Source organism: Anguilla anguilla, chromosome 9 (assembly GCF_013347855.1).
Source record: "Anguilla anguilla isolate fAngAng1 chromosome 9, fAngAng1.pri, whole genome shotgun sequence".
NCBI lineage: Eukaryota > Metazoa > Chordata > Actinopteri > Anguilliformes > Anguillidae > Anguilla > Anguilla anguilla.
The window spans coordinates 55100554-55118003 of NC_049209.1; the positions used below are offsets into that span (position 1 = coordinate 55100554).

Consider the following 17450-nt stretch of genomic DNA (forward strand, 5'->3'; position numbering starts at 1 on the left):
GATTTCCTCATGAAAGACATTTAAATGAATGTATGAAACCGCTGATGAATACATACAGTAATGATATTCCTCCAGAAATGATATTCCCCAGGAAGAATATTTCTCCAGAAAGGATATGTTTATCCTTGGTTGTCCAGTCCATTTTACCAAATTCACAAGTTATTATATATTTGCAACTTAACATAAATAATGATTGTATAATAAATTCCGTACATACATGTATGCACACATATATGCAATACTTCATTATCCCCATGGGGGCATTTCCCTAGCAGTATGTAACATTCACTTTCACAAACAGACATTTATACCCAGAAACATACAATCATTCACACTGCAGAAAGCCGAGGGGGTAATAGATCAATACAGATTAAAATATTGAATTTAAATATCGAGGCCTATTAAATAAACATTGAATCTTACAAAGCTATCCAGACATATTTTTGCCCCTCTGATGTACTGTGAGGGGTGTGCACATTCACTAGTGCATTTCTCTGGGTAACAGTGTATTCCTGAGAAATATAACCTAAGTTGCAATAACATTTCCTTTAAAATGCAGTCTTCTTGTGCTAATGTCTTGTTTGAATAAGTTGTCCTTTACAACACAATCTTTTTGTGCTAATGCCACGTTGCCACAGTGAAGAATTTACTTTTTTCTATTTCATAAACATTTTCTCTTCCTTTCATTTTTCTGTATCCAAAAACAAGATTTTTCAAAGGTTAAATCAATACTTTTTTCATGGAATCATCAGAAAGTCACCTGGCATGTAGTTCTGTCTAGATCTGTCTTCCTGCATATGTTGGGGGTCAGGCCGTGTGCTAACAGTGACTGATCCCATTTAATCAGTAGTACGAATTGTACACTGTAGCTGTTCTGCTGTTCACCATGACGATAAGACAGGCTGCATCAATAGAGGAGAGTTTGGCACTGTCAATGGTGCATGTTATTTAGCTTTATTTTTTCATTCTACCGTTGTTTTAATTTGATTAATTTTGTGGAAATATAACTTGGGAGACTGAGTAAAACAGATAAATACAACATTGACGCCCATAATGTTCATAGGGTGGATATACGGTATTGGAATGTGTGGATATGCTGCTATGTACATATACCCACATTTAAAACTTCACCATCAGGGCCCAGCTCTCTCCATATCACGACTCCTTTTTGAATAAACAGATTTTACCTGTATTTCAAACAAGTTGTGTTTTAGCAATGGCAACTCTGTTCTTTTTTTCCTGCCACAATATTCAAACTTTTGGCATCTTTGATTGATTGAGAATCTATTTAGTTTTTCCCAAAGACAGAATTGCCCACTAAAGTGGGAAGTGCTTTCTTAAATGCAAGTCTGTGATGGAAGGATTTAAAAAGTTCTGATTACTCTGTCTTCCTCGTTGTTATCCTACACAACACCACCTACATAAATGTATATCTAAGCTATATTCTGGAGCAGAATTTGGTAATGATTTATGTTGCTGGTTTAGAATGAAAACACAAACATAACATTAAATATTTACGAATCCCGTGGGCTTTGACAATTCCTAACTTACCTGGAGGATTTTTCAATAAATTGTGCAATTTTTAGAAATAACTCTGAGTGTCGCTGTTCACCAGATAGGGGAGGATAGCTGCGCCTCTCCTCCCACTAGTGTAATATTCAGAGAGGGGAGCCTTTCTCCTGCGCCGAGAAAAACACCTATTGGATGGAGCGTTGATTTCATTTTTATTGGGTTGTGTTTTTCCAAGGAGAACAGTACATTGCGCTTGTTCTGTTAAAAAAAAGAAAAAAGAAATAGGATTTTATTTGACATACGTCGGTGTTCAGTGTTGAAAATGGGATCCAGCGGACTGTCTGTGTGCGTCTCGATGTTCTGCTTTGTTTTCTTTATCCTCGCGCTGCCGCCCAGCTTGGGCGATGTGAGCTATTCTATTCCGGAGGAGATGAAACGCGGATCTGTCATTGGGAATATAGCGAAGGACCTCGGACTCGATGCTAAAGGACTCTCAGCTCGCAAGGCCCGTGTAGATACTGAAGAAAGTGACAGTAATTATTGCGATATTAATGTGAACACCGGCGATTTGGTTGTGGCAGGTAGGATTGACAGGGAAGATCTGTGTGGCCCAACTGCATTTTGTACTCTGAAATACGAGCTCGTGCTAGAGAACCCTCTGGAATTACATCGCATTGTGTTGCAAATTCAGGATATAAACGACAATTCGCCACGATTTCCGAATGAGGTCATTAAACTGGAAATAAGAGAATCAGCTGATAAAGGCGCGCGCTTCCTCTTAGACGAGGCAGACGATGCGGATCTAGGACAGAACGCGGTTCAGAGCTACACGCTACAAAAGAATGAGCATTTTGTTTTGGCTGTTCATACGAACACAGACGGAGGAAAATACGGTGAGTTAGTACTAGAAAAAGAGCTGGATCGCGAGGAGCAGAAGGAGGTGACATTATTACTTACTGCCGCTGACGGAGGGAGTCCACAGAGATCTGCTACTGTAGTTATACACGTCACTGTGCTGGATGCTAACGATAATATCCCCGTGTTTAGCCAGGCTGTGTATAAAGTCAGTCTGCCTGAAAACTCTCCTTTAGGTGCTGTAGTGCTTACAGTCAGCGCCACAGATGCAGACGAGGGCGCTAACGGCCAAGTGACGTATGAGTTCAATCGTATGTCCGTTAAAGCAGCGAAATTATTTAGTATTGAGAGGGAAACCGGGGATATCAAACTGATCGGATCAATAGATTATGAAGACGGATCTTTGTATGAAATGCGAATTCAAGCAAAAGATGGTTCTGGTTCTGCTTCGAATGCAAAGGTAATTATCGAAATCACTGATGTGAATGACAACGCCCCGGTGATATTTCTGAAATCTCTGAACAGCCCCATCCCTGAGAGCGCGCTACCTGGCACAGAGGTGGGCATCATTAATGTTCAGGATAAAGACTCCGGGGCAAATAGACAGGTCCGCTGCTCCATTCAGCAGAATGTTCCTTTCAAGTTAACCGCCTCTATCAAAAACTACTACTCACTGGTGACTACAGGAGAACTGGACCGGGAACTAGTAACGGATTATAACATCACAATCACTGCTACTGACGAGGGCTCTCCGCCCTTATCCTCCTCAAAGACTGTGCAGTTATCTGTGTCAGACGTCAATGACAACCCGCCTGTGTTTGATGAGCAGTCTTACAGCGCCTCTGTGGCTGAAAATAACAAACCTGGCTCCTCTGTTCTCTCTGTGAGCGCGAGAGACCCGGACTGGAGACAGAACGGCACAGTTTTCTATTCTCTGTTGTCCGGTGAGATCAGCGGTGTTCCGGTGTCCTCGTTTTTATCCATTAACGGAGACATGGGGGTGATCCATGCTGTCAGATCATTTGATTATGAGCTGTTGAGAAGCTTCAAAGTCCTCGTTGTCGCCAGAGACAACGGTTCTCCTCCGCTCAGCAGTAACGTGACTGTGAACGTGCTGATAACTGATGAGAATGATAACTCTCCACAGATACTATACCCTGCTCCAACAGGGAACTCCTTCATGACTGAGATGGTCCCCAAAGCTGCTCACGCAGGCTCTCTGGTTTCCAAGGTGATAGCTGTGGATGCGGACTCTGGACAGAATGCGTGGCTGTCCTATCAGATCGTGAAATCCACTGATCCGGGACTTTTCACTATTGGGGTCCACAGCGGAGAGATCCGAGTCCAGCGGGACATTTCTGAATCCGATGCCATGAAGCAGAACCTTGTTGTCTCAGTGAAAGATAACGGACAGCCCTTTCTCTCTGCAACCTGCGCAGTGTATTTACTGATTTCAGATAACCTGGCTGAAGTCCCTCAGCTGAAAGACATGTCTCATGAGGAGAACAATTCCAAACTAACTTCGTATTTGATCATCGCGCTGGTGTCCGTCTCCACCTTCTTCCTGACGTTCATTATTCTGATGGTGGCCGTGAGGTTTTGCCACAGAAGAAAGCCCAGACTGTTGTTTGACGGCGCGGTTGCCATCCCCAGCGCATATTTCCCTCCCAACTACGCAGAGGTGGAGGGAGCAGGAACTCTGCGCAGTTCTTACAATTATGACGCGTACCTGACAACGGGCTCGCGCACCAGCGACTTCAAGTTCGTTAGATCTTACAATGACGTCACAATGGCCGCTGATCAGACCCTGAAGAGGAGCCCGAATGAAACCAGTGAGCAGGAAGGTGGAAACGAGGGCGAATCAACAGGCTCTGCTCTGGTAAATAGATTCTTTATTCATATGTATTCTGCAATAATCAATGTTTTTCAGAATGGAAAATAAGATTTTTTATTTTTGTAGGGAATCTGATGCTCTCTGCAGCTTGCACATTATCTGTGTTGTCGAGGCCTCAATTCAATTCAGGCCTTTTTAATTCATCATGGCATGTTTTGCTTAAAACTGTATAGCCTAACTTCTACAACCGAACATCACCAACTAGCGCTTATTTGCTATACAAGCTGCTTCAATATGCTAATAGAGTTAGCAACTTCAGCTCCCGAACCATATGGCTAGCTAACGTTAGCTGGCAAATGTAAAGCCTGTGAAATGTAGTTAATGGCTTGTGTGTTGTGTCCATTCTGTAAACCTCAGCCTGATTAGTCTTCGTGCCTGTGCTTATAATCTGACATACTGCGTATTCGAACCTTCATGCCACAATACATATTACTCACAATACTGAATTTATCACAGCCATGTAGCAGTCATTGTGGGAACAGACATTGTATTTTATTCTATACCCTCCACCGGCTAAGTCCATCTTATGTAGAGTGAATTTCAGCATTGCTAATGTGCATTAGTCAAACCCAACACCTTTCATAAGCCTATCCATCTGTCTGTGTTTTATTTCTTTAATTATTTATTTTGGTTATGAAATCCTGTTATATTCTGAGAGCAGTCAAACCTGAAAAGTTCCAGAAGTAAAAGGTCATCACGTGTGAGAGTTTTGGTATTATGCAAGCTGCTTCATAACCAAACGTATTTGTTGAGGAAGTTCTTACAAAATTGCAATTATTGTTCTTCCATATATTCATCAAGTAACTATTCGAGAGAATTTTATTCCTTTCAAAAAGTATTAACACCATTTTTTTTTCTGTGGTTACCTTTTTATACAAAGACATTTATGTCCCAGCTCTTATTTTTGTTTTGGTTTATTTAATTAAAATAAAAGTATAATGTTCTGGTTGGATTTTTGGCTCTGTAGGTTTTGGCACTGAAACCTGATCATCACTGTATTACTTTCTATCAAATCGCTTTTTGCTCCTTGCTTTCCCAAGTGAATATCACGCTGCTGAACTGAGCTCATGATGTTCATGGTCACTGTATGTATTCCCTTGTCAGAGTGTGCTCAGCCAGACCTTAGCAATTCAAGCTCAGGCACCATCATCCACGTGCTGGTGCCAGTTTGCTGCAGTTTAGACCACAGGCTGCATGTGATGGTAAAAATAATAATAGCACTGATTGTGAACTAGGGGGAGAAATTTCTTGATCTAAATGTGCACACCTATCAAACCCTTGGTAAAATGGGATGATTGGAAGGGTTCCAGGACTGCTTGACTGCATTAAAACCCAGATACATGGAGACTTTGACTCAAGTTTTTTTTATTTTTTTTTTAAATAGGTGACTTGCACTTCTACTTCAGTAATTATTTTATGGTTGAATCTTTGCTTTAACTCAGATATGATATTTGAGTACTTTAAATACCACTGTGTGAAGGCAGTGTATGGTGCAGGCATGTCTCTCACTGCAAGCTGATAACTGAAGTGGTTGACAGTGCACCTGTGATATCTTATTATTATTATTATTAGTAGTAGTAGTAGTAGTAGTAGTAGTCGTAGTAGTATTGTTTTGTTTTATTTTTAATACATATGCAATTAAATTATTTTGTTCCCAAGAATACACTCAAAATCTCACAGACACACACACGTCATTCAAATATATTTACGGAACAGTAAGACAAAATGGCAATATGTGTCAAAGATGGCGTTTTAATAATGTTCTTTCTCCCCCTCCCAATCCCCCACCCCCAACCCCCCATGCTATGGTCACCTGTCTGAAAACCAAAAAAGGTAAGAAACATTCCATTGGTCTCATTATTACTGATATAACAGGTTCTCTCATTTCCCTCATTATTACTGATATAACAGGATCTCTCATTTCCTTCATTACTGCTGTGCATAACAGGATCTGTCATTCCCCTCATTATTACTGATATAACAGGATCTCTCATTTCCTTCATTACTACTGATATAACAGGATCTCTCATTTTCCTCATTACTAATGTTTATAACAGGATCTCATGATATAACAGCTTTCCCTCATGCTTTGGAAGTGTTATTGTCATCATTACTGCTGCCAGTACTCAGATGTGTGAAATGTGTTTGCCTCAGTACCTGATTCATTACTCTTAAAGATCATATTGATCATTTATCTAAAAACTGGTTCATCATGAGGATGAAACAGGTGAGTGTGTCCTGACGGAGGGATTGATTTGCTTGTGCTCTTATCAAGAGCGAGTTACAGCTAATGCAAGCGAGGAAAAGGCCGAGATTCATAAATCACCAACATCTCAATGAGCATTTAATGAGAAGTGTGCTCGTTAGGCCTTGACACCCAGCGATGGGTAATCTGTGGTCTCAAGAAATAACATGAATTGGAAGATTTGGAGAGCGGTGGGGAATCATGGGACAGAGAGGACAAGTTGTGGGAGAGGGGAATGGGAGTTAGGGTGGAAAAGAGCAGGGAGGTATTTCCTGTACAGACAGCACAGCTTTGTCCAGGTGTGTCACACACTGCACTGTACATAGAGACTAACACACTGCACTGTACATAGACACTGACACACTGCGCTCTACAGAGACTAACACACTGCACTGTACACAGAGCCTAACACACTGCGCTCTACACACAGACTAACACACTGCACTGTACATAGAGACTAACACACTGCACTGTACATAGACACTGACACACTGCGCTCTACAGAGACTAACACACTGCACTCTACACACAGACTAACACACTGCACTGTATATGGGGGCTAACACACTGCACTCTACACAAAGACTAACACACTGCTCTCTACACACAGACTAACACACTGCACTCTACACACAGACTAACACACTGCTCACTACACATAGACTAACATGCTGCTCTCTACACACAGACTAACATGCTGCTCTCTACACACAGACTAACACACTGCTCTCTACACACAGACTAACACACTGCGCTCTACACACAGACTAACACACTGCGCTCTACACACAGACTAACACACTGCGCTCTACACACAGACTAACACACTGCTCTCTACACAGAGACTAACACACTGCACTCTACACAGAGACTAACACACTGCACTGTACATAGAGACTAACATTACATTACAGGCATTTAGCAGACGCTCTTATCCAGAGCGACTTACACAACCTTTACATAGCATTTTACATTGTATCCATTTATACGGCTAACACACTGCGCTCTACACACACAGACTAACACACTGTGCTCTACACAGAGACTAACACACTGCACTCTACACACAGACTAACACACTGCGCTCTACACACACAGACTAACACACTGTGCTCTACACAGAGACTAACACACTGCACTCTACACACAGACTAACACACTGCACTCTACACACAGACTAACACACTGCGCTCTACACACAGACTAACACACTGCTCTCTACACAGAGACTAACACACTGCACTCTACACAGAGACTAACACACTGCTCTCTACACACAGACTAACACACTGTGCTCCACATGGGGACTAACACACTGGTTGTCCTGTATAGTATGCCTTTAAACATAACTGCTTAAGTGGATCCCCAGTCGTCAAAACTGTTAAATAATGAAATGCATGAATTAAATACCCAGCTGTGTAAATGGATTGTATGTAGAAGTATAATCTGTGTAAGTGACTGTGTCTGAGCTTCTGCTAAGTGGCGGAATTCAATAACACTTTATTTATGGCCTTGGCTGCAGTGTCTCCCACAAGGCACAGACACGGTTTTATTTACCTGAAGTACAGGAGCAATGAGCTTAATATGATTACCATAATAATTCTACATGCAAAAAGATAATTACAACGAGTTTAATCAAAGGTCACTGCGCTCACTGCTCACTTTCCTCTTTTTAATGATCCTGCTGACCGGGTGGATCTCACTGAGCATAAATGAGCTCTGCTCCTTATGCTGCCATTCTGGGACAGTGTGGCTGGTCCCTCAGGGGTAGCAGGTTAAACTGTGAGTGTTTGGGACAGTGTGGCTGGTGTGTCAGGGGTAGCAGGTTAACCTGTGAGTGTTTGGGACAGTGTGGCTGGTCCCTCAGGGGTAGCAGGTTAACCTGTGAGTGTTTGGGACAGTGTGGCTGGTGTGTCTGGGGTAGCAGGTTAAACTGTGAGTGTTTGGGGCAGTGTGGCTGGTGTGTCAAGTTTAGCAGGTTAATCTGTGAGTGTTTGGGACAGTGTGGCTGGTGTGTCTGGGGTAGCAGGTTAAACTGTGAGTGTTTGGGACAGTGTGGCTGGTGTGTCAGGGGAGGCTGGTTAATCTGTGAGTGTTTGGGACAGTGTGTCTGATTCCTCAGGGGTAGCAGGTTAATCTGTGAGTGTTTGAGACAGTGTGGCTGGTGTGTCAGGGGTAGCAGGTTAAACTGAGTGTTTGGGACAGTGTGGCTGGTTCCTCAGGGATAGCTGGTTAAACTGTGAGTGAACTTTCTCTGGGTGTCGCTGGTGCCCAAGGAGTCGCTGTTTTGCACGTATATGACTGCTCCTGGGTTCCAGCTCTTCAGTGTGGGGATCAGGAGAGTGCCGTGTGCACTGCGCATTCAGGAATTATACACGAGGGACATACGGGACAATGGGAGCGATTCGTGGGGAATCGGTGAAGCGCGTTGATTTAGTTCTAAATATTGTCCATCTGTCTCTTTATGATGCCGAGGCGGGGAGGTACGGAAGAGGGAGCGGTCTTTGCGGTCACCGGGCTATCGCTAAGGAGGCATGTACGGTTCTCCTTGTTCGTGTTTTTCTTGAACGCTGTTTGTGGTCAGATTCGATATTCCATACCAGAGGAGATGAAAATGGGCTTGTTAGTTGGGGATGTTGCGAAGGATTTAGGTTTAGATCTTAAAAGGTTGTTTTTTGGCCACGCGAGGCTGGTTATTGACGGTCGGAAACAGTACCTGGAACTGAACAAAGAATATGGGCAGTTGGTGGTTAGAGAAAGGATTGACAGAGAAGAGCTGTGTGGACAGAAATCTCCCTGCAGTTTCAGTCTCGAGATGGTTCTGGAAGACCCTCTGGAGTTGTGTCATCACCATCCAAGTCCAGGACATCAATGACAATTCGCCCGCATTTTCAGAAAAAGAAATCCAGTTGAATATTAGCGAGTCCGCTTTAATCGGGACCCGCTTCCTATTAGATAGCGCCGTGGACCCAGACATGGATGTAAATTCTCTGCAGAGCTATACACTCAAACCTGCAGATAATTTTGTTCTGAAGCAGCACAGCCATCCGGATGGCACTAAATATGCTGAAATGGTGTTGCAGACGCCGTTAGACAGAGAAAATCAGGACAAACTTTGTCTAATATTGACCGCGGTCGACGGTGGCAACCCGCAGATGTCAGGGACAGTTAGAATGCTCGTCACAGTGCTGGATGCAAACAATGCCCCGGTTTTCTCGGAGGAAATATACAGAGCTGTACTGGCTGAAAGTACTCCGAAAGGGACTTTGGTGACCACAGTAAACGCGGTGGACGCAGACGTAGGTTTGAATGGAAACGTCACGTACGCATTCACGCATGCTGATGAGAGCGTTCGACGGAAGTTTCAGTTAAATTCAAATACTGGATAAATCAGAGTAGCGGGTCAAACAGACTACGAGCTAGTGAATCAGTATGAAATAAATATACAGGCACATGACACCTGGGGGCTGACCGGCTCTTGTAAACTCGTTATTGAAATGATGGACGTGAACGATAATAGCCCCCAAATAACTATGACGTCATTCTCTGGGAAGATTGCTGAAGACTCAACGCCAGGTACAGTCATAACGTTAATCAGTGTTCAGGACTTAGACTGTCGTAAAAACGGTCAGGTCCATTTGTATATTGACCAAAGCCTTCTCTTTAAAATAAAGTCATCACTCAGAAACAACACGCTGGTGACCGACGCGGTTTTAGACCGAGAAAAGATCTTGAAGTACAACATTACAATTTCTGCCGTTGACAAGGGGTTGCCTTCGCTCTCTAGCAAGAAATCTGTTATCCTGGAAATTACTGATATTAATGACAACACGCCAGATTTTGAACAAAACGCGTACAGCTCTCGGGTGATGGAGAAAAATCCCCCTGGAATGTCTGTTCTCGCGGTTCGAGCGACGGATCCTGACTGGGGTCAAAATTCGCGGGTCACTTATTATCTTATTAACAGCGCAGTAAACGGAATCCCAGCTTCTGATTACTTTTCTGTTAACTCAGAGAATGGAATAATTCACTCCGTGCATTCACTTGACTTTGAACAAATCAAAGAATTTCACATCTATGTTAGGGCACAGGATGGAGGTTCACCACCACTTAGCAGTAATGCAGCAGTTGTGATTTATATCCAAGACCAGAACGACAACGCCCCGCAGATCCTATACCCAGTACAGACTGGCGTCTCTCTGGTGGCTGAAATGGTGTCTCGTTCAGCAGATGTCGGCTATCTTGTCACTAAAGTGGTCGCTGTTGATGTGGACTCTGGACAGAACGCCTGGCTCTCATATAAACTGCTGAAAGTCACAGACAGGGCGCTGTTTGAAGTGGGCTTGCAGAATGGAGAAATAAGAACTGTACGCCCGGTCACTGATAAGGATGCTGTGAAACAGAGACTTACTGTTGTAGTGGAGGACAACGGGCAGCCCTATCGCTCAGCTACAGTCAATGTTAACGTGGCAGTGGCCGACAGCTTCCCGGAAGTGCTCTCGGAATTCACGGACTTTGCGCACGATAAGGATTACAACGACAACCTGACTTTTTATTTAGTCTTGGCCTTGACTGTAGTTTCCTTCCTCTTCGTCTCATCTTTAGTAGTTATAATATCAGTAAAAATCTACAGATGGAGACAATCTCGCATCTTCCATCAGTCCAATCTCCCGGTTATTCCGTATTACCCACCCCATTACGCAGACGCTGGAGGGACAGGAACTCTGCAGCACGTGTACAATTATGAGGTGTGCAGGACAACTGACTCGCGGAAGAGTGACTGTAAGTTCCTCAGGCCCTGTAGTCAGAGCGTGCTGATGGTGGACCCCAGTTGTACAGACACCATGCAGCACACGATGAAGGAGAAAAACATTCTGGATGCATTAGACTCTACTGAACAGGTGAGATTTGGGTTATTTTCCTTCTGTTTTCAGATTTCACACTTGATATCCAGGCCATAATCCATAACTTTATTTTCATGTTTAGTTCCACAGTTGTGCAGTTGTGTGATTTTTGCACCAGGTGGAGGTGTGGTGGTGATGTGTTTACACAAATATTTTTTCTCACCTTGGTCTATTGTGTTCCTAAAGGCTTTTCCTGTTTTAGAAGTTCTCCAGTCTCAGGGCTGGTGTATGGATTTCAGCACTATTTACATACACCTTTTATTTAGTCTTGGCCTTGGCTGTAGTTTCCTTCCTCTTCGTCTTATAAAAACAGAACTGAGGACTAAGCACTGCGTATGATGGAAATACTATTGGGCAGAAAAATGCTGGGGAGGAGCAGTAATGTCTACAGAAGCAATTGAGTGTCTGTTAAAAGGAGGAGCAGCAGAAATGTTGAACTGAGCAGTTGTGGTTGAGTATCTTTGTTTAAAGGAGGAGCAGCATGTTGAACTGTAGCAGTTGAGTATCTTTGTTTAAAGGAGGAGCAGCATGTAGAACTGAAGCAGTTGAGTATCTTTGTTTGAGAAGGATCAGCATGTTGAACTTTAGCAATTGTGTATCTTTTTTTGAGGAGGTGCAGCATGTTGAACTGTAGCAGTTGAGTATCTTTATTTGAGGAGGTGCAGCATGTTGAATTGAAGCAGTTGACTGTCTTTGTTTGAGGAGGAGCAGCATGTTGAACTGTAGCAATTGAGTATCTTTGTTTGAGGAGGTGCTGCATGTTGAACTGAAGCAGTTGTGGTTGAGTATCTTTGTTTAAGGAAGAGCAGCAGCATGTTGAACTGTAGCAGTTGAGTATCTTTGTTTGAGGAGGTGCTGCGTGTTGAACTGAAGCAGTTGTGGTTGAGTATCTTTGTTTAAAGGAGGTGCAGGTCTATTCTAATGTATCCCAGCACTGTTCTTCCTGGGCCTGAGCCCTGTGACTGTCTGATTGGGCCTGGGGCTCCTGCTCACTGCACTGGTGCTGTACACACCGTGTCGCTGTGACCTTCACTCTGTGCAGTCTGGCTGCACACTCATCATTTACTCAAGAGCTTTGCTTCTTCGGTTTCCTCCACATGTTTGGGGTGAGTGTGTGTACAGTGCAAAACAAACACAACTAATGAGAAACTAAAAATAAGAATTTGGAAAAAGACATCAGCCATTTTCCTGTGATTGAAAAATGACTTGGATAGGAAGCAAAATTGATAGTGTGCATTAAGATTAGCAAGATGAAAAACACAGAAGAGTGGAAAACAACAGATGAGAAACTATATTAGAATAATATTTATATTGTGATGAGTTGCTTTATTTCGTTTATAAGCGTGGCAGTTGCCAGAAACACTGTGTTCGAGAGCGGAGTTTTATGAAGCAGTTCCTGCAGTTATTCCAGTCTGGTCGCTGCGGTAACGAGCTGCTGTCCGTCTCCGTGGTGCTGAAATGGAGCGCGAGCGCTCCCTGCTTGTACAGCAGAGCGAGTGAGCGCGAGTCCAGAACAGGCGGTCTGTTACTCGGATATAAATACATCACACAACTGACTGAGATAGAACTGCAATTAGGCTTAATAAATAGCTAAATTCCACCCATACGTGTTTGATTTTTTTTAATTTTCAGTTAAATGTAATTCTTTAAAATATCCTGTTATTTTGTTTATTAAACGTGGATGGCATATAAATCTGTATACATCAACAATAATAAATATTGTTATACGCAATTATAATAATAATATTATTATTTAATTATCGTCATAATTTATTGTGGATGTGCAGTTATTATTATTATGATTATTATTATTTATTTTACTTTTATCAATTTTTGTTGTGGATGTGCACGTGTGTTATTATTTTATTATTATTATTATTATTATTATTATTGTTATTGCATGATTATCATATTTTTTGTTGTTGATGTGCAAATATGTATGATTATTATGATGATGCTTTGTTCATGTGGTGTTCCCATGCGTCGCGTTGCGGCGCGAGAGCGCGTTCCCGCTGCTGGGCTGTGAGCGCCGCTGTCGGACAGTAAGAGCTGTTTCATTGCTCGGCCCCTCCCATCGCATCCCACGTTAAAGCGACGGAAGAGCCGCGCAGAACAGCAGATTTCCCCACCTCTGCTCAAACGAGCGCAGCAAAATTCTCTTAGGGTGGATTAATATTTTATTTACTACTGCTTGTCAGCGCTTTGTGGAGATTTTTATGCCTTGCGTTTAATTTCATATTTTTTATTCGCACAACGATGTTTGCAAAGACGAGAGAACGGCCGACGCTGTGGCAAATCCAGTTCGTCGCTTTGTTCCTGATTTCTCCTCGCGCCGCTCATACTCAGGTGCGATACAGCATTCCAGAGGAAATGGAGAAAGGGTCTTTAATTGGAGATATTGCGAAGGATTTGGGTTTGGATGTTGGGAGGCTAAAATCGGGCCGCGCACGCATTGTTACCGATGACAGCAGCGACTGTGCTGAGCTGGTTGCTGACAAAGGGATTCTACGGGTGAAGAAGCGCATAGACCGCGAGGCGCTCTGTGGCCAGACCTCTCCTTGCAGCTTCAGTTTCGAAATGGTCCTTGAAAATCCAATGGACATATTTAGCATTACCATTGAAGTTCTGGATATTAACGATAATGCACCCACTTTTCAGAAAAAGGAAATTACTCTGAACATAAGTGAATTGACGGCGATCGGAGCTCGTTTGAATCTTGGCAGTGCAGTGGATGCTGACGTAGGTATAAATACCCTTCAAAGCTACGGGCTGAGACCCACAGCGCATTTTAATCTGAGAGAGCAGACACTTCCCGGTGGTAAATATGCAGAGATGGTTTTGCAGCGTCCTCTCGATAGAGAAGAGCAGGATACGTTGTTTTTAACTCTGATTGCGTCAGACGGGGGTAACCCTCGACGGACCGGGACAGTGAACATCCGTGTGAATGTACTGGATGCAAATGACAACGCGCCCGTTTTCAGCCAGGCCGTTTACAAGGCGAGCGTGGCTGAAAATTCGCCAAAGGGTACATTAGTAACAACCGTGGATGCAACGGATGCCGACGCGGGGACAAACGGACACGTGACGTATTATATTGACGACATCGCACAACATAATGCTGAGCTGTTCTCTCTAAATCAAAACAATGGTGACATAAGAGTGGTCGGTGAAATCGATTATGAAAAATCAAAACATTTTCAAATCAACGTAATTGCTACAGATATTGGGGGCCTTTCAAACTCTTGCAAAGTAATAATTGATTCGACAGATGTGAATGATAACGCCCCTGTGATATCATTGGCTTCTTTCTCTAACGCAATTCCAGAGGACTCGTTGCCAGGAACCACTGTCGCTATATTCAACGTTAAAGACATTGATTCGGGGATAAATGGTCAGATAAATTGCATTGTTAGTCCGTCTCTCCCGTTTAAGATAAAATCGTCGATAGCAAATTATTATACTTTAATAACAGACAGTGATTTGGACTACGAGACCGTTTCAGAGTATAACATAACCATCTTAGCAACGGACCAAGGCTCCCCCGCTATGCGCAGTAATAAAACTCTCATTTTAAAGATCACCGATGTGAACGATAACCCCCCCATATTTGACCAGAGTCGATATACATTTTATGTTACAGAAAACAACTCTCCGGGTGTATCCATTGCTTCAGTTGAAGCCAGAGACGCAGATTGGAACCAGAATGCTCGTGTTTCTTACATGCTGGAGGAAGGGACTGTAAATGGCGCGTCTGTCTCCTCATATGTGTCTGTTAACTCTGACAGCGGCGTCATCCGTGCGTTGCGCTCTTTTGACTACGAGCAGATTAAGTATTTCCAGTTCCGCGTAAAAGCGCAAGATGGAGGCTCTCCTCCACTGAGCAGTAATGTGACGGTTAAAATCTTCATCCAAGACCAGAACGACAACGCGCCGCAGATCCTCTACCCAGTACAGACTGGCGTCTCTCTGGTGGCTGAAATGGTGCCTCGTTCAGCAGATGTCGGCTATCTTGTCACTAAAGTGGTCGCTGTTGATGTGGACTCTGGACAGAACGCCTGGCTCTCATATAAACTGCTGAAAGCCGCAGACAGGGCGCTGTTTGAAGTGGGCTTGCAGAATGGAGAAATAAGAACTGTACGCCCGGTCACTGATAAAGATGCTGTGAAACAGAGACTTACTGTTGTAGTGGAGGACAACGGGCAGCCCTCTCGCTCAGCTACAGTCAATGTTAACGTGGCGGTGGCCGACAGCTTCCCGGAAGTGCTCTCGGAATTTACGGACTTTACGCGCGATAAGGATTACAATGACAGCCTGACTTTTTATTTAGTCTTGGCCTTGGCTGTAGTTTCCTTCCTCTTCTTCTCATCTTTAGTAGTTATAATATCAGTAAAACTCTACAGATGGAGACAATCTCGTATCTTTTATCAGTCCAATCTCCCGGTTATTCCGTATTACCCACCCCATTACGCAGACGCTGGGGGGGCAGGAACTCTGCAGCACGTGTACAATTACGAGGTGTGTAGGACAACTGACTCGCGTAAGAGTGACTGCACGTTCCTCAGACCCTGCAGTCAGACCGTGCTGATGGTGGATCCCAGTTCTACAGACACCATGCAGCACACGATGAAGGAGAAAAACATACTGGATGAATTAGACTCTACAGAAGAGGTGAGATTTGGGTTGCATTTTGTCTGTGATTCAGATTGATACTTGATATTTAATCCATAACTTTATTTTCGCTGCTCTTCTGCAGTTCGTTTTTTTGTGGGATGATGGTTTGAGATCTGTTGATGTGTTTTTTTTTCTCACACATGAACTCTTCTTCATGTATGTATTGAATTTCTGAATTGTATGTATTGGGACCGTCTACCGCTTTTTCAAAAGAGATCCGCTCCGCTCTCTGGGCGTCTCTGCTCCTTTCAGCACCTCTATCATGGACAGTGATACTCAAAATGAGAAAAGAAATGTATCACAATATAAAACAACTGAGTGTAGTTGTAGTTTTTTCCTCTTTGCCAAGAAGCGGAGATCTGTCTCTTTGATCATTGTTTATATAGGTGTTAGTAGTGGTGTAGCGTGTGAATGTAGGCTGTGGAGTGTTCAGGAGTGGTGTAGCGTGTGAATGTAGGCAGTGGAGTGTTCAGGAGTGGTGTAGCGTGTGAATGTAGGCAGTGGAGTGTTCAGTTGTTGTATTCTGTGTACTGCTAATTCATTTAATCACGTTACAATGAAGCAAGACGTGTTTATTTGATCAGTCTTTGTCTGGGAAAGGAAAATAGCCAGCAGCAGTTCACTGACTAGCTATCAGTCTACAGACATACAGATATGTTATACAGTTATACGGTAACAATAGTTGTGGTACTCCTATAAACAGCTAGCTAGTGTGCTGCTGTTTATAAAAGACATTAGCACAGCTAGCTAACTAGTTAACCAAGAAGCTAAGCGGCCTTTACATTAAGGCTAATGATCAAATCAATTTCTCGTGACATTGCTACAATTGCATAGAAATATATTTGAAGTGAACTACACAGAATCATTCAAATGAATCTATAAAATTTCCGGTTGAGTAAATCTAAAACAATGCAGGTGTAACAAATTAAATAAAGATTTAGTTTTTTTCAAATGAAACTTTTTTTTTTTCAGTGAAGAAACAGACTAATCTTCTACTTTAATGAATCGCTGTGCAGCTGTGTGGCTAGTCATCTGAATGGATGAAGCAGACTAAAAAGTGTTTGGATTTAACCTGTGGGTTTCCTGCTATCGTATTGCCTGAGGCTTAAAGCAGTATGATGCGGTGTACATGTGAGAAATGTTGAGATGTTTATATGAGTCGAAAAGCTCAAATTCATATATATTTTTGTTTTTAAAGAATGAGAGAGATTCGGGAGAAAATTATTGTGTAAAATTAATTTATGGATTTATTTTTGAGTGCTTTGTTGGTTGAAATGGACAAATGAAGGCAAAAGAAATACATCTTGGAGATTTATTGGATGAAGATGTATCGCGATTTTGTGTTTCCATGAGCTCAACGAGTGCAGAC

The 17450-nt window shown here is 42.9% G+C and overlaps 1 protein-coding gene across 36 annotated transcripts in view; it reads left to right on the plus strand.

Annotated features, from left to right (window-relative positions):
• The window catches only part of LOC118235439 (protocadherin gamma-A11-like), a 90130-nt gene that overhangs the window by 31102 nt on the left and 41578 nt on the right, over positions 1–17450 (plus strand). For 4 of the 36 annotated variants that reach the window (XM_035432782.1, XM_035432787.1, XM_035432785.1 and 1 more), the window contains exon 2: positions 2840–4246. The exons of 28 other annotated variants lie outside the window; for them this stretch is intronic. In XM_035432782.1, the coding sequence (XP_035288673.1) occupies positions 2840–4246 (1407 nt within the window). Of the gene's footprint in view, positions 1–1293; positions 4247–13500; positions 16079–17450 lie in introns of those variants that run through there. 4 more of the 36 variants (XM_035432795.1, XM_035432800.1, XM_035432791.1 and 1 more) reach the window with 3 other exon arrangements.